Source organism: Leopardus geoffroyi, chromosome C1, assembly GCF_018350155.1.
Source record: "Leopardus geoffroyi isolate Oge1 chromosome C1, O.geoffroyi_Oge1_pat1.0, whole genome shotgun sequence".
Taxonomy (NCBI): Eukaryota; Metazoa; Chordata; class Mammalia; order Carnivora; family Felidae; genus Leopardus; species Leopardus geoffroyi.
In genome coordinates this window covers 4,319,681-4,336,927 of record NC_059328.1, presented here as the reverse complement: position 1 = coordinate 4,336,927, position 17,247 = coordinate 4,319,681, and the positions used below count along the sequence as shown (strand labels likewise).

The following is a 17,247-nucleotide window of genomic DNA, read 5'->3' as shown; positions in this document are numbered from 1 at the left end:
GGCGAGGTCATCGTCGGGGGCCCTGAATCCCATCCCCACTAGCTGGCAGCACCACAGCTGTGAAACAGCAACGCCATGGCTCCCAGTCCTAGAACCCTGACAGTGAGACAAGAGCACCCGGGCCAGGGCCTGGCCCCTAAAGACACCCGCCCAGGGTCTGCCTCTGCTGAGGTCTCCCAACAAGGTGGGGAAGCGGCTGGCCGAGCAGCACCCTGAGGCGCAGAGATGGCCGGGTGAGGCACCGTTTCTCCCAGAAGATTCGATGGGAAAGCAGCACACCCCAGACACCAGGTTCCTGGGGAACAGACCGCCAGATAGGCTGGAACGATGGAGTCCCCAACCGTGTGATTTATTGGGGGCTGCGGCCAAGTGGGCTGTGGTGGCAGGGGTGCTACGTGTCACAGTCCTCAGGGATGGCTGCCGTGATGATGAGCGAGGGCTCCATGACCCCCGAGCTCACCAGGCTCTCCTCTGCACAGAGTCTCTGGCTGGGCAGCTGGGAGGTCAGGCCGCCCTGCGCCAGGGATGCCACGATGACCTCGGCCGAGCCCACCTCCAGCTCGGCGGGTGGCTGAAGTGCCACCACCACCATCTTCTCGTCCTCAATGACCAGGTTCCGGAGTTTGCGCTGCCGCGGGTTATAGTTCTCCACCCGGTCGTGGATCTCCATGTGCCTCCGGAGGTGGGCCTGGGGGGCGAGGGGGACTCAGGGCTGGGCAGGGAGGGGCCCGGGGTGGGGGGCAGGAGGAGGGACCCCGGCCGGCCCCAGGCCTACCTGCCGGGTGAACTTGTAGCCGCACTCGGTGCATTCGAACTTCCTGACGCCCTTGTGCCTTCGGACATGCACGCGCAGCTGCTCCACGGCTGTGGGAGGGAGGGGACCCCGGTGTTGAGGGGAGGCAGGAAGTGGGCACCACGGTGCCCAGATGAGGGCGGTCCGGGGTCTGCAGCTGCTCCGAGGGCCCTGCCAGGCTCCAATGCCACCCTGAGGGTGCCACTGCACGAGACCCTCCAGGGCTCCCGCCCTGCCCTGTCACCGCAGCTCCAAGCTCCAGTCTTTAACGCACAGGGAGAAGAGATTCTCTGGTAGGAAGACTGGCACCAAGAAGGAGCGTGCGACAGCCACCGCCACGCCTGACCTCTCCCCGCGGACGCTCTCTGGCCCCGGTCAGCGGGATATGGCCCACCCTCCACCCCACGCAGGGCGTGCCTGGGGAAGGGTGAGCGCCAGGGGCCTCCCGCAGGCCCAGGTACCTTTGAAGGTCTTCCCACAGATCTGGCAGAAGTGGGGCCGGCCTTCCTGGTGGCGGCTGGCCACGTGCCTCAGCAGGGGCCCCTTCTCGGTGAAGCGCTGCTCGCAGAACTCACAGCCGAAGGGCCTCTCGCCAGTGTGAGTACGGTTGTGCTTGTCCAGGCTGGCTGTGGGGACAAGGCGGGGGCTCAGCCGCTGCGCCGCGGCCTGGGACGGGGAGAGGACAGGCCTGCCTCACCTTGGGTGCGGAAGGTCTTGCCGCAGAGGTGGCACTGGAAGGGCTTCTCGCCCGTGTGCGTACGCAGGTGCATGTTGAGATTAGCTTTCTGGGTGAAGGCGTGGCTGCAGAACTCACACACGTACGGCCTCTCATTCCTGTCCGGGGCAGGGGGCGGGGCAGGAGCATCACCACGGGAAGCAGCCCCCTTCACCCCGCGACAGCTGGGAGCACGGCTGGCCCCGGAGCCAGGGAAACCGGCCTGGCCGAGGCAAACCCGCCTGAGCCGTGGGACCGGGCGCAGGCCGAGACCAGCCGTGCGGCACAAGGGCTCGGGCAGTGACAGGAGGGGCACCGGCGCCATCCCGGGAACCACAAAACTAAGAATCTGCCATCATGTTACCCTGAGATCCTCTCCTTCAGCCTTTCTGCCTGGCAAGCCTACTGCCCCCTCAGGTGCCCCCACCGAAGAGGCTACAGGCACCGGACTCGGGGTGGAGAACGCTCTGTCCCACGAGAGCATCACCTAGCTGCCTTCTGGACCCTCCAGGCCGGCAGTAAGACCAGGCCCTGGGGAAGCCCGGCCAGCCCGCACCTGTGCTTGGCCTTGATGTGCATCTGCAGGCCATTTCGGCTTGAGGCCCTGTGCCCACACTCCTCACATACGAACAGTTTCTCCCCTCGGTGCTTGAAGGCCTCGTGCAGCTGCAGTTCTGTTCGGGACAGGAAGCACTTGGCACAGGTGGGACACTGTGGGGCAGAGGGAGTGAGACCAGGCTGAGAACGGGGAGGGGTTCCCTGGCCCCCCGCACGACAGGAACCACACAGCCTGCCGGGTCTGATGTGGCTGTGGCCACCTCTCTACAGCCAGCTCCCAGTTCTCAGCACAGCCTGGCACTCACGGCGTGGGGCTTGGGGGCTCCGTGGAGTTTGATCAGGTGGCTCTGCAAGTCCTTCTTCTGCATGAACTGCTGGGAGCAGGAGGAGCACTGGAAAACAGGCCCGAGGTCACCTCGGAGGCCACCCACACCAATGGGATCCTGGCCACCCCTAGGCTATCGGGGCAGCAACCCACAGGCAGGGCCCAGCCCGAGGCGACAGGAGGCTCCTTGGTGTGAAGGACGCTCCAGAGAGGACCCCCCCACCGTGCCGTGCCCACGGAGATGCCGAGCCTGCCCTCCACGGAAAGAAAAAGGACCCAGAGAGGGCCAGGGGCACTGCCTGAAGGGAGGGGACACTGGATGGGTCCAGAAGGCTGGGCGTCCTGACAGCTGGCGAGAGGGAGGTACCTAACATCACCCCACGTACAGGGCTTGGCAAGAGGGATCTAGGGGCTGTCCCTCCGCCCACGGCCCCGGGGACAGGCCGAGCCTGACCTTGTAGGGCATCTCCCCCGTGTGGGACACCATGTGCACCCGCAGCTCCATCCTCCGGCGGAAGGTCTCCTGGCACACGGAGCACGTGAAGACCTGGCAGTGTGAGGGGCAAGCAGGGCCGGCATCAGGGGGGGGCCTCTGCCTGCGACGGCAGCCTCTGCCCGGGCTTCCACTCGCTGCTGGGAGGAGTCTGCCCGAGGGGGGGATCGCTAGGGTGGGAGAGGGCAACACGTGACCTGCCTGCCCTGACCCTGACCGTGGCTGAGCACTGCAAACCCACCACACAGGCTGGGGGCAGGAGCCGGGAGACCTCACCCGCAGACCCCACACTGGCGACAGGCCTCTAGGAGGAGAGGGTGGGGTTCAGCCGGCCACGTCACGTGGGCCGGCCAGCAGGGTAGGGGCAGCAGCCCGTCCCCACCAAGGCGCCCCTTCTCCAGAGTCCAGGGACCCAAGCAGGCAAACTCAAAATGCTTTCCAAAAAGTCCCTCTGGGGCCGGTCCCTTCCACCCTCGGGACCAGTATCCCCACCTGTAATACCAGGAAGCGGACTCGATGGCATCCGCTGGAGCGGACACTCCAGCTCTCTTGAGTTTACAATCCTAAGACGGCTTCCTGAGGGCCCCTCTCAGATGGCAGGAAGACGAAGGCCAGCGTCCCCTGCCCACAGAGTCCTGGGCCAGTGCCCCCAAGTACCTGTTCCGAGCGGTTCATGCAGTTCCGGGCTTCGTGCTCCAGGAGGTTCTCCTTCCGAAAGTAGCACTTTCCACACTTGGGACATTCAAAGGGTTTCTCCCCAGTGTGTTTCCTGCCAGGAAAAGCCACGGCGGGCGCGGGAGACTGAGTAACTGCCCGCCTCCCCCTCACCCGGTGTCCCTCTGGCTCCCCCACCGACAGCGCCGTGCTCCACAGTGCAGCGCAGGAGCGGTCCTGAGGCCGGCCACGGCTCACCACGAGGCTTGTTCAGGCCTGGCCGATGCACCTGCACGGGGGAACCCAGAAACCCTCCTCTTGTGGGAGCCCGCACAGCTCCCTACAGCGGGGCCACCACAGGGCCACACAGGCCCGGCTGGCTAGCATCTCTGCAAAGACAGAAATGATCCCTGGGTCCTGACTTCCTAGAGAAACCACCCGGTCTGCCTGGAAGTTCTGCGGGCTTTACCTTCAAAACTGTAGCCAGAATCTGAGCACTTCCCTCACCTCCACTGCTATCACCGAGCGCAGCCATGCCACCCCTGGGTTCCTGCCAAGCCTGCCTCCCGACAGACGTGAAATTCAGCGGCCAGAGGCGCCCTCAGATATAGTCAGACCTCATCGCCTCTTTGCTCCCAACCCCGCGATGGTGCCCGTTTCACCGAGAGAAGGCCGGGGGCCTAGCCGGCCTGCCCCTGACCGCGGGGCTTCGCTCCCCAGGTCTGGTCTCCCTGACGCTCACCGGCCCCTGGCTCACCCCAAGCTCTCTGCTCTGGCTCTCCTGGACCCACAACCCCCTCCCCTCCGCCCTGCTTGGTGGAAGTCCTCATCTCCTTGGAGTCTGCTCAAAATTCCTTCCTTTAAAACTGCAACCCCACCCCACCCCTAGGTGGGACTCTCCTCCTTTCTTCCGTGGCACTTCCCACCTTCCAGCACCCTGTCAAGTCGCTGTCAGTTCCAGTCTGCTCTGCCCCGCTGAGAGAAAGGCCCCACGAGGCCCCTGCTCTATCCGCTAAGGTACACCAAGCGCCCAGAACAGTCTTGTCAGCCACCCAGCAGAAGACCGGAAGAGCTCTTACGACTTCGCAGAGGCCATCCTCCGCCACTCTTAATTAACCAGTCCTTGTCCCCATCCCAATGACCTCACGAAGGCACTATCCCCTCACAGTTCTCAAGGCCAGTCCAGCGGCCTGCACCGGAGTCTTCTGCTGGGGGAGCATCCAGGCTGACGTGGGTCACTCCAGGGTGCCTCCCACACGGGTCTTCCCCAGACCCCACTGGCCGCAGGTGCCTCACAGCAAGGCGAGCAAACAGGCATCCCCCAGCTCCCGTCACTACTAGCTTCCCAGAGCGTCGCACTGAGAACACGTGTGTGGCCCAACCTGGCCTGGCGAGAAATCAGACTGGTGACATCTTGGACTATGAAGTGGCAGGACTGGAAGGCATGTCACCTGGCTGCCACCCCCAGAGGCCTTGCAGAGACCTGGATCGGCACTGTTAAGAGAACTCTCTGTAACCAGGGAAGTGTCCTGTCTGTGCCGAGTCAGCCGCCGGGGCCCACGGGTGACTACCGAGCACTTACAACGTGACTACTAATCTGAAAAGCCAACTGTACTTTTATTTTAAGTTAACGTAGCTTCATACGGCACCTGGTTACCTTTCCGGACAATGCGGTTTTAAACAAATAGTCCTTTAGGCTCCACTGACACCATGGGGCTAACGTTTCCCCCAGAATCACAGGAGGCACCGACCCGAAAGACTGACAGCTTGGCCCAAAGCCCACCTTGCTGGGCTTTAGAAATACCTAAGGTGGCGCCTCAGCCACAGCACAGAGCCATGGGTTTCTCTCATCCCCGTGGCAAAAGGCAGCTAGCGGTCAAGGTCCACAGTGGGTGGAACTTATTGACAAGGTGTCTACAGACCCACTCCAGAAGCTCAGAGTAAGAGAGAGACGAAGGAAGAATCTGTTCCACCACTAGATTCTCCCTCCCTGATGATGAGAGGCATGTCAACATCGGGCACTACGAGTGTGAGACAAAGCCCTCAGCCCCCACGTGGCCCACAAGCACGGAGTGCAGGCCCCCTCCCCCAACAAGGGAATAGCAGACAGGAAAAAAAAAAAAAAAATAGAAAAACAGAACGTTTACCTGTTGTGGACTTTTAGATAATATTTGCTGAGGAACTTTTTATGACATGTGGGGCATTCAACCGGCACCGCTGTACCTTTTCTGCTCTCAGCCGGCTCGGCTGCCAGGGAACCTGTGCTCAGGGCTGGCTCTGCAGCACAGGGCTTTCTGATCATGTTTGATTTCCTCCTGGTTGGCAAGGCCTCACTCTCAGAAACATAATCACCATCCCCGTCGTCCTCAACTTGAACCACCACTTCCCACTAGAGCAGAAAAGGCAGCAGGAGGCAAGGTCACCAAATGAACCATTAGGAGTTCTGGGGGCAGATCTACAGGGCAGTCGGCTCATTCCAGTTCCATCCCAAGATGACTCCCTTTATCGGTGACTGTTCCCATCAAGGTCCTAGGGCAGGCCTCCTCGGAATCTTGGGTTTGGAGGGCAGTGACTCTGTGGTGAACTGGAAGTTTGGCTGGACTTCACTACCCTGGGGAAACACCTGTAACCCTGAAGCCAGCTACCCAACCCCAAGAAGCTGCCAACCCTGGACAGCTGTGACTCACAGGAAGGTTAGCCGGAGGCTGCAGGATGGAGCCGGATTCCCACGTTTGGAGGAAACCTATTCCAGCCCCACCGAACAAAGATTCTATCTTGGGGTCCAGACTATCCCAGAAAAGTGTCAGTGTCTCCACCACCACCCCCAACTCCTACCTCCCCATTCCCAGCACCCTGGGCACAGTACCTCATTATTCCCGCCCTGCAGCTGGACACCTTCAGCCTCAAAGGGTCTTGGAGGTGCTTTGCAATCCTCAGGCTCCTTGTCTTCTGGAGGACAAAGCTTCAAGGCTTGCTTGAGTTTCCCACGGTGGAAGGAGGGGCCCTCACTCGGGGCCGGGAGACCAAGCTGGGGCCTTTCGGGGCTGTGGCTGCCACTGATCTCCTGGTCTCTGGGGACTTGACCCAGTGTCTTCGAAACTTCCTCTTCCTCCAAGCCTGCCGGCTCCTTGAGGTGGCTGTTTACATTCCGGGGGGTAGGTTTCCCCAGCCCACTCTGGCCACTTGATGCCTGCCCCACTGAGGTTTTGGGCTTGAAACTCTGGCAAAGCTCCACAGCCTCTGGCACTCGCAACTCCCTTGCTGCCAAAAGCACCTGATCCCGGTTCCCGGAAGTGAGAGCAAGGTGACCAGTATAGAAAAAGTCCAACAGGAGACCAAAGATCTCAGCAAAGCCGGCAGGGAGGACAACACTGCCCCCTGAGCCATCCCCATAGAGGCTCTGGAAGAAGTGGCTGCAGCAGGCAAGGACACTCCAGTGTGCCTTGAACACCAGGCCTCCCACGTCCAGGGTGGCATCGCAGTACTGGCCCTTCTCTCGCTGCTTGTTGAGCTCCTGCAGAACCCTCACACTGTGCTGGATGAAGGAGCCGTCCATGGTCTGTCTGGAGGAGAGGAAGGTAGAAGTGACATCCTGGCAAGCCCAACCCAGGAGTAGCAAGGGGAAGCCCCTGGACTGGGGAGAACAAAAGGGGAGGTGGACGGTACTCGGTCATGTTTATCTCAACGAGGGCTTAGATCAACGTTAGAGGAAGTCAGCTCAGACAGGAATGGACTGAACACCTCCCTGGGAGTGGGAGCCAGGTGAGCAGGCCATACTGGGTGGGCCAGAGACAGTGTGTGGCGGGGGCACAGACGGACTAGGTTGGGGACGGAAGCATGGCTTGGCGGAGAACAGGGCAGGGTCGTGAAGAGGTGCGGGTGGAAGGAATCAGTGTGGGGGAAAGAGACGGAGAATCAGAGCGAACTGATCGGCCTGGCAGAGCGAGGGGACCCGTGGCAGGGAAGCTGCGGGTGCGGACAGGTGAGCAGAACCCACGCCGTGCCCACACGTCCGGGGCGGCCGGGCGGAAGGCGGTCGCAGTCACACTCCAGTTGGCGGCCACGGCGGCCCGCAGCCCTTCCCTCCCACACCCTGCTGCCTCCGAACTCCTCACCCGGGCCTGTCCTCCCTGCGACGGCCCCACAGACCCCGGACCTCGTCGCCTCCAGAGCCCCACTGACCAACTGCCCGGGCGGTACGTGCCCGGCCGACCGTACGGAGACGCCGCCGTCGCCGCCGCCGCCGCCGCCGGACGTGACGTCAGGGAGCGCCGGACGCGCCGGGAAACCAGGAGGTACAGGGCTTCTAGCTCCGCCCCTGGGGCGGGACCAGGCAGAGAACGGCCAATGGTATGGGGAGAGGGGGCTTGGCCCAGATCGCTCTGCCAGGGCTGACGTCCCCGAGTTGCTTAGCAACGTCAAGCTGCGCCCTCGGGGCTGGGGCCGAGTGCCGGGTTCCGGCTGCGGTCGGCTCCCGCGGCGTCCGCAGTTGAGGAGGCAGCGCCCCACCCTCGCTTCAGACAGCTAGAGCAGCCAGGACGCATGTTTCACCGCTTTATTGGCAGCTCGGAGCCTGGACTGGACTCCCGTGAGCGTACACTACCCGAGCCAAGACAGGAGTCCAAAAGGCCTCCCGGAGGGCGCGGGGCCCGCTCGCCTCGCTCGACCTTCGACCCTCAGGGCAGGGGAGGCGCCCCTACCCCACCTTCTACCCCTTTACCCCCCACCCCCCACCTCCCCGGCTAGGCCCTGCCCGCCCCACTGGTCAGGTGGAGCCGCAGCGCCTCGTGTACTCCTGGATGGAGGCCTGGAAGTGCTCTGTGCTGTTGAGATCTGGGCGGCACAGGATCACGTAGCACTTGGGGAGGAAATAACCGCTGAAGCCGCCACTCAGGCTGCTCAGCGCCGCCAGCACGTTGACCGCGGGCAAGTACTTGCCCTGGTAGACGCTGGCCGTGGTGAAGAAGGCAATCCAGGACACGAAGTTGAGCAGCAGACTAAAAGTGACACATTTGGCCTCGTTGTAGTTCTCTGGCAGGTCCTTGCCCAGGTAGCTGCAGGCAAAGGCGCTGACGGACAGGAGACCATTGTAGGCGAAAGCCAACATGAAGCCCGGTGAGTTGGCCTCTGTGCAATCAAGCACCACCAGCTGAGGGAAGCGCTGGTACTCCCTGGTGGGCAGTGGGGTCCACACCGCCAGCCAAGTTAGACAGATGAGCAGCTGGGCCATTGAGCTGATCACCACAAATAGGCCGGGACCGTGGTTTTGGACCCAGGCACGGTAGAAGGTGGGTACCTTGGCAGAAAACTTGAAGATGAAGACCAGTTGGAAGGAGCGGATGGTCAGGCAGGACAGGAAGATGGCAAAACCCAGGGCAAGGAGGCTTTGGCGCAACAAGCATGTGGGCAGCGTGGGCTCCCCAAAAAAGCCATAGAGCCCACAGCTGCCCCCTGCCAGGGAGCCCAGCATGAAGAAGCACAGTCGGCCCCCAGCAGACTTCACCACAGGGGTGTCTAAGTGCCAGGCAAACAGGCCAGCAGTCCCAGTCACCAGCAGCAGCAGCAACGTATTAGCTGCCAGCAGCACCCAAGAGATGGTCTCGTGCCAAGTCAAAAACACCACGGTGCGTGGAAAGCAGGTTTCACTTCCCGCAGGTGCCCACTCTTCTTTCCCACAAGGCTGGCAGCTGTGGAGGTCTGGAAGAAAAGGTGGAGGGGGCTCCTGAGAGCTAGATGAGCAGAGCAGGAATGAGGAAGGGAAGCCATGTAGGCCTGCAAGGTGCTGGGAGCGCTGTACCACAGGAGCCGGGCTCCTACTGCACACAGCGAGATAGGGGGTAGCCCTGAGTGGGGCCCCGCGGCCAAGTGTTTCCTCCAGATGCCTGTGTTAATTGCAGATTCTGGAGACCCTTGGGTAGGTTCTATATGGCTTATGATCCCAGAAGGGGCTTGCAAACCAAGAGATCCTTGGAGAGGGCCTTACTCTGGTAGCTCTGCCCACATGCCAGTGAGGCTATGATCCAATAGGAGTAACCAGCCCCAAAGGAAGGGCATTTTCATCTCCCCAGCACTTCCATTACCCAAAGCCCCCTATCTGTGCTGCCATTCTGTGGTTTCTGACTCTCTGAGAACAGAAGAGATGTGTTCTCACGCCCACAGAGATAGTAAAAGGAAAGAACGTGGCTCACAGAGTCCAGCTCTGGGCTGAGCCCTTAGCTACCTGAGTTTGCTCTCTGATCTTGACCTTGCATCATCACTGGGTGGAGTATGCTATGTTTCTTGTCTGCGGATACAATAGTATCTGCATCAAGGCCAAGCTGTCCAAGGTGCTGGCTGTCTTTGGCAGGGGCAACGGAAGGGACTTCACGCAGACAGCATGGGAGGGGAGGGGAGGAACATAACTACATCTGTTCGCATAAAAAGGTTGAATTTGGGATAAGATTGCATCTGCATCAGGAGCCCTCTAGTAAAAGACATAGGGGACCTGAGGATTTCAACTGGTTGTTGGTTTCTGCTTCATCAGAACTCAGTCTGGTGGCAAATATTCTACAACCTGTACCTAAACTGGCAACAGAGGGAGCAAGGCTCTGGTTCTGCACATGCATGGCCCAAGGGAGATCCCCTCATCTGCCATACAGACCCTGGGAGTGCCCAGTCATTCTCCCACTCATTTGGACACTCACCGCTCTTGTTGAGGAAGCTCCCGGCCTCACAGGGCACACACTCAAAGCAACAGTGGTAGAAACCCGAAATCACTCGCTGGTGCCCTTCGAGGCAGTCGCTGGAGCACACAGACTTTGGCACCTGCAAGAAGCCACAGGTGTTCTGGAACCACATGGAGTGGCCCAAGTCAAGGGATGCTCACATGGCGAATGGGAATCTCCGTGCATCTGCCTTCACAGCTCACTCCCAGGGCACAGCCCCTGGTTGTGTATACTAGTTGCAGCCGGCCATCTGTGTGCGGTCTGTGGGGCTTCCCTGGCAGGGCTGGATAGAGCCACGTTGGCCTGGCACCCGGGCCCCCCTCCTGCTCCGTGTGAGCTGTGTCGACAGTGACTTCAGGCTCCAGGCTGCCCGTAAGTCGGTGACTTGGTGAGTGATCATGGCTCCATTACCTGGTTGTCCTTCCCGTGCCACCGGATTTTGGTTTTATTTATGTCCAGCTGAACTGGAGGCCACATGGAGGAGCCAATGACCCTGAAGTTCCACTTGGGGCCACTCCAGTCCCAGGCAATTATGTCGTAGCCACTGAGAAGGTCCCCGTTGTCATTAAACCTCACGGTGTCCTTGTGTAGGAGGAAATTCACCTTGCGGATCTGCTCCAGAAGCTGAGATAAACGGGGATCATGGAGCAGCCACAGATGACGCAGGCTGCTCCTCCTCAACTCTCCCAGACCCGGAAGGCTTAGGAAGCAAATGCTTCTATTTGGGTGGTTTCAGTCTGTCTGGAAATTCAGAGCCCCCTCCCTTCCAAGGAAGCCCCTCGACCCTCCCAACTGGCCTCCTGAGTGAGAGGAAGCTTCTAAAAAGGCCCCCTTTCCAGAGATTTTTAGCCCTGGGTCTGGAGCATGGTGGTGGGAGGGGCCGAGGTCAGAGAAGTGAAGCCCAAGAGAAGGAATTAGCCTTCTGATGGGTGGCCTTTGTCCCCCACCCCCGGCACTCAGTTGGCCAGAGAGGGATCACTCTGTTTGCCTTAGGAAAGCACCCCGTTTCAGGGTGCCGGGGTCTGGACTACCTTACCTGCCAGGGGTAGACTCGGTCCCTGGAACAGGCTCCAGAGGCACAGCCCAGGAGCTGGTGGAGGCCATGGGCCACTGCGTAGACTGCCCGGTAGGCGTTATAAGCAGAGCTCATGGAGAATGCCCCGAGTGTGGGCATCTGCTCTGCCGTGAAAGCCCGACACTCTCTACAGAGCTGGTTGCTGCTGCACTCAGAGGTCCTGGAGCAAGGCCCAGGGGCCCCCTTATCTGCCTGGACATAGGCCTCTTCAAACTCCTTCAGGCCAGGGACAAGCCTCTGCTGGATGGCCACACCCAGCACCGTGCCAATGCCCTGGATCCCGGGCACATTGCTGATGTGTCTAGAGATGGCCCAGTCTTCCGAGGCGATCCACACCTTGGCAGTCAGGTTGGCCAGCACCACGGACTCAAAGAACACCCTGGCCAGCTGTCTGCTGGAGAAAACGACCACAACGGTGGTCCTCACTTGGGCCAGGTGGTGCATGATGCCCTGCATCCTCTCGTCGCCCGGCCGGGCAGAGAAGGGGATGATGTCCTTGAAGGCAACGCAGATGCCCTGCTGGGTGGCCTGCTCCTCCAGCGCCTGCACCCCCAGCTGCCCGTAGTCGCCGTCGCTGCCGACCACCGAGATCCAGACCCACCCGAAGCTCTGCAGCAGCAGCACCATGGTCTCCACCTGGTACTTGTCGCTGGGGATGGTGCGCAGAAACGAGGGGTAATGCCGCTTTACTCCGAGCGTCACGCTGCTGGCCTCGTAGCTGATCTGCGGAGGGGGGCCGGGGGGGGTTGGGGTTCAGTTCAGCGACTTCAGTGGCCTTGGCCTCAACTCAGGGCCTCCAAGTGCTGGCCCTGTGCTGGGCGTGGGGACCCGAGGAGGAGGGAGACATGGTCCCAGCCCTGGCTCTCAAGGAGAGCTCTGGTGGACTAGGAGGCCGACCAGCTATATCTAAAGAAGAGGCAGAAACCCAGGGGGAGGTTTGTGGGAGAAGGGGAAGAGAACAAAAGCTACACCCAGTGAGAGAACTGACCCAGGAGGTTGGAAGCCGGAAGAAGGAACACAAAAGTAGGCGTGTCTGGTCAGGGCAGGAGGCCTTACTCCTGGCACTAAGGTAGCTAAGATACTTGGTCTTTATCTGCAGGCCCTGGGGAGCCCCTTAAATGTCTAGGCAGAGAGGTAATCTGCCCAGACTTGTGTTTCAGGGGTGTATCTGATTTCAGTGAAGAATGTGTTAGAAAAGGCTCAAGACCAGAGTCAGGAAGAATTCCCTAGGAGACTGCTGGAATCATCCCGAAGAGACAGCTTGGCAGCCTGAGTTTGAGCCGTGGCAGCGGTGACAGAGAAGAGGGATGGGCCCGGCAGCTCATAGAAGGTAAAAGCAGAGACCGTGGTGGTGGGCTAACTGTGGGGGTGGGGGAAGGAGGAATGTAGGTGGCCCACCGGGTTCCTGGCTTGAGTGGAGGTGGTCACTCTTAAGGCAAGTGGGCAGGAAGCAGAGAGGCTTGAGTTGTATAGGGAGGTAGGTTCAGCTGGGGGGCCCGCTGGATGCATGAAGTGGAGACCCCGGAAGAGCAGCCAGAAATGAGGCTCAGTGCTTAGAACACAGGACAGAAGCTAGGGAACGGGCAATGGAGCCGTGGGGCCACGGCCTGTGGAGAGGTTCTGAATGAACTGCCCCAAGATCTGCCACCTTGGCGTGTGGGTTAATTTCCAGTTGAAAATCATTAAGGCGCAAAAGACCCAGGGGGAGACTTTGTCCTTTCCCCTAACTGCCCAAAAGAATTTAGAGAGCTAAGCTGCCCCAGGTTCAGGAGCTTCACCATAGAGAATTACATTACAACAGGAACTAGGCTAGGTAAGCAGGGGTGGGGGTGGGGGGAACCTAACAAAGTCCGATTTGTTAAAATTCCTCTCCATGTCCCATTGTTTCTGGATGGCCCAGCAAACATTGTGTAATACACATTCACTCTCTCTTCCTTTGAAGTCTGACCCCTACCCACTTCTCCATAGTTCAGGATAGCAGATAAGCCTCACTTTGCCTGTCTTTGAACCTCTCGTGTTTATGTAGATTCCCTGTACATACGTGATTTTGACTTTCTCCTGTTCATCTGTGTCACGTCAACTTAATCTTTAGACCAGCCAGAAGAATCTTGAAGAGTAGGGAAAGTTGTTTGCTCCCAGCACCTGCCTGGGAAAGGGAGCGGTCCTGCACTCTGGGAATCATCCACTTTTTCAGAAGAGGGGGGGAGGAGATTCTCCAAAGGAGACTGAGAAGGAGGAGGAGGAGAAGGAGGTGCCACAAGTGAGAGGGAGGTGGCAGGTCATAAATGCCGAGGCAAGAGCGTCACTGAAGGACTGGTCAAATTTGTCACAAAGTCGTCATGTCAAGCAAAGAAGGGCTGAAAAGCATTTTCCTGACCTGGAGATCTAGAAAGCCCTGGAGATCACAAGAGCAGGATGGTGGTGCAGCAGTCAGGGCAGGGGCCCGGGAAGCAAGTGAAGAGAGGGAGAAGCAAACAAGAAGAGAGAGCTCGGTGCACAAGTTTCCACGGAACGAGGGCAGAGAGAGGGCAGCGCTAAGACCACAGGTGCCTGGAAGACGGAGGGGGGTAAAGCCAGCTTATAGGCGGAGGAGGAAGCCTAGGACAGGCCTACGAGCAGAGGAGAGGGTGAGGCCCTGGAGGACAGCATTGGAGGGGGAGGGGGACCACACCTCTGAGCCTGAGCTGGGAGGGAGGGAAGGAAGACCGGAAGGAGGAGGGCGGGGAGAAGTGGACAAGTGTGTGAGGTGGGAAACAAAGGGTGTTCCATTCTTCACAGAGGAGATGGAATGGAGGGGGCAGAGCAAAGGGCAGCAGTTTCAAAGGAGACGGTTTTTCTCAGGACATTGAGGCAGGGAGGTCTGGATGCAGCACTTGGGGAGGAAGGGATGCTGGGGCGGGGACTGTGAAGGGGGCAGGGCCCCCTGCAATGTGACCACCCAGGAGACTCAGGGGGCCAGGGTGGGCATGGCAGCTCTTGCCCACCCCCCCCCCACCCCCCCAGCCCACGCCGGACCTGCCGGCAGGGGAGATGGACAGGCCCCCGGGCTCCAGCTCACCAGGGGCACCAGGAAGGGGCTCAGCAGGGCTGCAGTGGTGGCTGCGTGGTTGGTGGTGTCGGGCCCAATGACAGCCAGGGCGGCAGGCGAATAGTGGGAAGGGTCTGCTCGGATCTCTATGTGATGTGTCCCCAGCAGGGAGAGCACGTTTAGTGTGGCATACACGTTGGCAGACTCCGAGCACACGTCGTACAGCTGGTATCCCAGGGTGACGTTCGGCAGGAGGGCCGTGGAGTTGTTTATCTCCTCGATGCCAAACCGCATGGCCTGGAAGAGGTGGTAGCCGTGACCGTTGAAGCTGTCGGGCCTGTAGAGAAAGCCAAGCTGAGAGCCCAGAAGGGCAAGGCCTTGCCGAGACCCTCTTGGCGTCGGGGGTGGGGGGAAGCGTAGAAAGGAAACTCTGAGGGCATCTGTCCCGTCCCCTACCACCATGACCTCACTGTGGGCCCTGTACCATACACTCAGCTGTGTTAACAGGCCTTTGGGGGGGCGCGGCGGGGGGGCGGTTACAACTTGGAGAAACCACAAACCATTCCTCCCTGGATGAGCATATTAGTGTTGAAAGGCTGATGAAGTCCTGTAGCAGGGAAACCTGCGTGAGTCAGGGTTCTGCAGAGAAACAGAGCCAGTTGGATAGAGAGAGAGAAAGAGAAGTTCATTTTAAGGAATTGGTTCACATGATTGTGGGGCTGGCAAGTCTGGCGTTTGCAGGGCAGGCTGGAAATGCCCGCAATGGTCAAAGCTGCAGTGTTGAGTTCGAAGGCAGAATTTCTTCCTTTTTGGGGGGACCTCAATCTTTTCTTTTAAGGTCTTCAACTGATTGGATGAGGCCCACCCACACAATGGAAAGCAATCTGCTTTACTCACCCTGTTGGTTTAAATGTTAACCTTCACAGCCCCATCTGGACTGGTGTTTGGCCAAACAACTGGGCACCATACCCTAGCCAGGTTGATGTATAAAATTAACCACACACCTGTCGAACCTCGTTTACCTAGTATCTCTCTCATCAGGACACTTGTGAACGTGGTGAGGGCCTGTGTTCCTCAGTGCCTCTCGGGAGCTGCTGACTGGATCCCAACAGGAACACGGTTCAGCTCTGCTTGAAGAGTGTGCTAGCACGTTTCACTTTCCAGCCCTTCTGCTTGTTAGAAGGGTCTTCTATCATTTCTATCACTTGTGTCCATGAGTCCCTCAGAGGGTGCTCATTGCCTCCCACGGTGACACCTTCAGAAGCGGACATTCATGTGTCTCCTCTTCCCCAAGTCTCCTCTACCTGGGCTCCTATCTGTAGCTCTTTGGGCCAGTCCTCATGCGCCAGACTCTCCAGAACCTTCTTCCTCGAACCCTGGCTGTTTGCCTTGGCCTTCCGGGCCTGCGGTCCTACTCAGGAACTGGGCAGGGTGAAGGCACAGGTGCAAACCAGGTGGCGGCCGCTGCCCCTCCCTCTGGATGGTTGTGGGTTCTGCTCTCGCTCTGGTGCCTGCGGCTTCACCTGGCTCAGAAAGGGAGCCCAGGCGTCTTGAGGGTAGAGGTGACTGTCAGATGTGCGTCATGTTTAAGGCATCCTGCCACTGAGTCCCAATGCGTCCTCGAGCCTCCCAAGCCTGTGACTTGCACGGATGGCAAATAACTATCTTCTTTAGGATATTTTTCTCTATTAGGCTGTCAACTTCCCAAAGGCAAGGCACCAATCTCAGGTATCTTTGCTAGGTTCCCAAAGCATATACTCCCAGTGCCTTCCCTCTCCTCCTCACTTGCCATCGGGGAGACACAGGAGTTTGAACCTGGAGAGGAGTGGGGAGGACACGAAAGCAGGGGAAAACCTAACTGCCTGCTTACGTCCCAAAGCCCGGAAATGACCGGAATGGGATTATAATACAAAGCACTCGGACAGCCAGGACAAAATCACGTATTACAAAGCAGAAGCTGGGCAGAAGTGCCGGGGAAGGTCCAGCCAAGGCTTGAAGGTGGTGAGAATAGGATGGGGAGGGATGGGAGGTGGCTCGGAAGGCAGAAAGGGCAAGATCCTCACTGAGGAGGACAGAGGATGGGCAGAGGTCCTAGAGGCACAGGACCCCTCACTCACCTGTCACAGAGGGTCACCGTGGGCCGGTGCCTCACGCCCGGACAGTCAGAGTGCAGAGGGAACAGACCTGCGAGGAGGTAATCCCCAGGGAGGCTGAAGTCGGCAGATGTCTCCGTGCTGTGGCAGCTGAGAGCCCAGCAGCAGGAGAGGGAGAGCTGCAGGCCGACCAGGTGAGCTGCCGGGAGTGACATGCTGGCCAGTCCGTCCTGTGCCTGGCATGGCCAGCCAGCACCCTCTGACCAGCTCGGCTGTTTAAATAGAATAGACAGCGGCTGCCCAGATGCTTCCCAACTTCACGCCTGTGCCAAGGGTGGGGCTGGAACCCAGTCGTAGGAACCAGGCTGTTTGCCTTGGCCTTCCGGGCCTGTGGTCCTACTCAGGAACTGGGCAGGGTGAAGGCACAGGTGCAAACCAGGTGGCGGCCGCTGCCCCTCCCTCTGGATGGTTGTGGGTTCTGTTCTCGCTCTGGTGCCTGCGGCTTCGCCTGGCTCAGAAGGGAGCCCAGGTGTCTTGAGGGGTAGGGGTCAGAGGAAGGCAGGGACACTGCTTCTCTGGGGGACAGAATGTGGAGGGAGCTGTGGGTTTTAGAACTTTTTACCTGGGCCTCAGTTTACCAAATGAGACTGACTTTAAGTTGACCTCCTCCCAGTCCTCAGTTTTCTGACACTGAAATTTTGGGTGAATCATCCTGGGTTCGCCTTCTTTTCCAGGGTGTCCCCCTTCAGCCCAAAGACAACTGCAGGCAAACACGGTATGCAAATAGACTGGTTTTGTTTAAACTGCCA

The 17,247-nt window shown here is 59.4% G+C and overlaps 2 protein-coding genes across 6 annotated transcripts; both read right to left on the bottom strand.

Moving 5' to 3' along the window:
- Window positions 1-328: 328 nt before the first annotated feature.
- Window positions 329-7,823, bottom strand: ZBTB48 (zinc finger and BTB domain containing 48). Of its 4 annotated transcripts, none has more exons than XM_045475506.1 (11): window positions 7,721-7,823; window positions 6,405-7,101; window positions 5,686-5,927; window positions 3,542-3,653; window positions 2,846-2,938; window positions 2,372-2,458; window positions 2,065-2,219; window positions 1,491-1,627; window positions 1,255-1,419; window positions 776-864; window positions 329-688 (listed from the first exon to the last, which is right to left on the bottom strand). In XM_045475506.1, exons 2-11 carry the CDS (start codon window positions 7,092-7,094, stop codon window positions 392-394), a joined length of 2,067 nt encoding a protein of 688 aa, XP_045331462.1. In that variant the 5' UTR covers window positions 7,095-7,101; window positions 7,721-7,823; the 3' UTR covers window positions 329-391. The 4 variants fall into 4 exon arrangements, with proteins under 4 accessions (XP_045331462.1, XP_045331460.1, XP_045331461.1 ...); XM_045475504.1 differs by having other exon boundaries at window positions 7,654-7,803; XM_045475505.1 differs by having other exon boundaries at window positions 6,405-7,097; window positions 7,654-7,803.
- A 458-nt stretch (window positions 7,824-8,281) lies between these two features.
- TAS1R1 (taste 1 receptor member 1) lies at window positions 8,282-16,760 on the bottom strand. 2 transcript variants are annotated; one of them, XM_045475499.1, is made up of 6 exons: window positions 16,463-16,760; window positions 14,376-14,682; window positions 11,279-12,040; window positions 10,654-10,866; window positions 10,222-10,342; window positions 8,282-9,235 (listed from the first exon to the last, which is right to left on the bottom strand). In XM_045475499.1, the coding sequence occupies exons 1-6, from the start codon at window positions 16,651-16,653 to the stop codon at window positions 8,304-8,306; spliced, it is 2,526 nt and encodes an 841-aa protein (XP_045331455.1). In that variant the 5' UTR covers window positions 16,654-16,760; the 3' UTR covers window positions 8,282-8,303. The 2 variants fall into 2 exon arrangements, with proteins under 2 accessions (XP_045331455.1, XP_045331456.1); XM_045475500.1 differs by lacking the exon at window positions 10,654-10,866 and having other exon boundaries at window positions 16,463-16,757.
- Window positions 16,761-17,247: the final 487 nt, after the last annotated feature.

Coding starts and splice junctions, on each gene's coding strand:
- ZBTB48 (XM_045475506.1), bottom strand. CDS start 7,094: ATGGACGGCTCCTTCATCCAGCACAGTGTGAGGGTTCTGCAGGAGCTC. Junction 5,928..6,404: donor TGCAGGGCGGGAATAATGAG/GTACTGTGCCCA, acceptor TTTCTGCTCTAG/TGGGAAGTGGTGGTTCAAGT. Junction 689..775: donor GCTACAAGTTCACCCGGCAG/GTAGGCCTGGGG, acceptor CTCGCCCCCCAG/GCCCACCTCCGGAGGCACAT.
- TAS1R1 (XM_045475499.1), bottom strand. CDS start 16,653: ATGTCACTCCCGGCAGCTCACCTGGTCGGCCTGCAGCTCTCCCTCTCC. Junction 10,867..11,278: donor ACCGAGTCTACCCCTGGCAG/GTAAGGTAGTCC, acceptor CGTTTATCTCAG/CTTCTGGAGCAGATCCGCAA. Junction 9,236..10,221: donor GAGCTTCCTCAACAAGAGCG/GTGAGTGTCCAA, acceptor CTTTTCTTCCAG/ACCTCCACAGCTGCCAGCCT.